We start from the raw sequence: 2,436 nt of genomic DNA on the forward strand, positions 1-2,436 counted from the left end.
TAGAAAATGAAGGCTAATCATGTTTTGGGTGTACTATTCCTTAAAATGTGTTACAGGTAGTTTGAAAAAAAACCCATTCATTATATGTACCGTATTTGTTTGTTTTATCATATGGATTAAATCAAACGTTAAAAATATGCTCACATGTAATATCTTTATTTTTAAATATCTCCTACAACGTGGGAAACCTGCGGCTTAAAATCCGGTGCGGCTTATAAAAGTACAAAATTGATTTTCTTTCTAAAATTAGAGCGTGCGGCTTGTAATCAGGTGCGCTCTATAGTCCGGAATTTAAGGTATATTTGAGCTCTTATTTGAGGTGAAATAATAGCTCACAAAAGTCAAACATTTGCACCAAATTCTCATATTTAAAATCCACTGAAGTCTCTTGCTGTTGACTTTCTGGTAAGACGTGAAGCTAACCTCCTAATGTTGTGTTTCATTGTTAACCTACAGCTTGCAGAAAAGGGGAAATCGTTTGTCGACATTCAGGGACTCACTGCATCGACTATGGAGATCTTGTTGGACTTTGTGTACACAGAGACGGTTCTTGTCACAGTGGAAAACGTGCAAGAACTGCTTCCTGCAGCATGTCTGCTGCAACTTAAAGGTATGTTTTTCATAGGTGGATGTTCCAGTTTTTATTTGATCAAGGTTGTTTTATTTAATTTAGGCAGAGACAATCTTCAGTCAGTATTTTCCTCAGGTGTTAAGACGCATGTTTTTAAAAGTCTCGTTATTTTCAGCTATGATTAACTTCCGTGGTGTTGAAACGGTAACTGAATGTGATTCTCAGTGACAGTGATTAAGTTTGGCATTTTAAAACTAAAATGACTTCAGCGGTTCTGAATTGGAGACTTTTAGTGACTCGTAAGTCCTGTCTGTCTGGGTTTTGGGTCAGTGTGATTGGCAGGTGTTTATATACAAACATAATGCTGTTTTTCTCCAGGGGTGAAAAGGGCGTGCTGCGATTTTCTGGAGAGTCAGCTCGATCCGTCCAACTGCCTGGGGATCCGCGACTTCGCCGAAACTCACAACTGCCTTGACCTGATGCAGGCCGCCGAGCTCTTTTCCCAGAAGCATTTCTCCGAGGTGGTTCAGCACGAGGAGTTCATGCTCTTGAGCCAGACAGAAGTCGAAAAGCTCATAAAGTGTGATGAAATCCAGGTAGGATTGATTAGCGGAGGTCTGACGTTGGATGCTTCTAAATCTGTTTTGCCTGATATGAAAAACTGCTGCTGTTGGCAGTTTGGAGAAGAGTGAATTTGTCTTGAATTTTCCACTTTTCTTCTTCTCTTTCCGCAACCTGAGCATGATAATAATAAATAAATAAATAATAACAAGCATTGACTTGTAACTTTAACACTACCCACCCCCCACAATTTTTGGTTTTGTGGACTGGCCTGACGGTGAAATAGCAGGGAAGTGAACCTGATTTAAGTTTGCCTTTGCCAGGAAATTCCTGTTTTCCAACCACATGCCTCGTTTTTCTGAAAACACATTATCTTAGCATGATATACAGACCATCAATTGTGTCAAATTGTTGTTCCTGGGATTTTTGTTGTTTTAAAGGGAAAACAAGACTATACATGTAAAAATAAGTCACGGATAATTTCCCCTCAGTTAAATCAGCCTCTGTCATCTTGGAGGATTTTAGGGGTTGTTTCACCTCAGGCTGATTGCACTTTTACATGTTCACATTGTAAAATGAAATTCCTGTGAAAGATCTACATTGTGGTTTCAAGCTGAAAGGAAACTGAAAATGAAAAGTCCTGCAAAATCTGCTTCATATAAATATGCCGATACTGAAACTAGGGAGGAAAAAAAATGTTATTTTAAAGCCATTTCCAGTAAAGAAAGTCGTTTTTGAGATGTACCCACCTTTCACTTACGCATGATCACTTTGACTTCTGTAATTTGTGTATAAATTGCTTTAATGTGAGCAGAGAGTGTGATTTGGTGTAATCCTTCAGGAATTAGCAAAACTTTGCTACAAGGCGAGAAAATGCTTTTGGCAATGGAGTACATATCAGACAAGCAATACCCTGTAGGTTTCACTACATGGCCTGTGATATAGTACAACCCACCACATATTGCCTAAATGCAGATATTGCAACAATGCTGCCATTGATGTTTTGAGGATTTTTGCCAGTATGTAGTAAATGCAGCTGGTATAGTTTATTCATCGCAGCCTTAAACGTTTCTCTGTGGCAATAAAGGAAATAAACTAAATGCAGTCTGCACTAAAATGTAAATAATTATAAAAATATTAATAGACTGTATTTTTGTATTTGAATTTAATGTGAAATCATGGGCAAAGAGTGGAAAAAAAAAAAGATTGGGTAAAAGAGATTGAATTTTTGCAGTTAGAAGTAGCCGATGTGGGGAAGCATGATGGGAAGTATTTCCCATAAGTCTGTTTGACCAGTTCAGTTG

The 2,436-nt window shown here is 38.1% G+C and overlaps 1 protein-coding gene across 1 annotated transcript in view; it reads left to right on the plus strand.

The window, feature by feature from the left end:
* The window catches only part of klhl12 (kelch like family member 12), a 15,449-nt gene that overhangs the window by 4,049 nt on the left and 8,964 nt on the right, over positions 1-2,436 (plus strand). Inside the window, exons 2-3 of the mRNA XM_015384248.1 lie at positions 457-610; positions 950-1,167. Of these exons, the coding sequence (XP_015239734.1) occupies positions 457-610; positions 950-1,167 (372 nt within the window). The remainder of the gene's footprint in view (positions 1-456; positions 611-949; positions 1,168-2,436) is intronic.

This window comes from Cyprinodon variegatus, unplaced genomic scaffold (genome assembly GCF_000732505.1).
Source record: "Cyprinodon variegatus isolate N-32 unplaced genomic scaffold, C_variegatus-1.0 Scaffold309, whole genome shotgun sequence".
Lineage (NCBI taxonomy): Eukaryota > Metazoa > Chordata > Actinopteri > Cyprinodontiformes > Cyprinodontidae > Cyprinodon > Cyprinodon variegatus.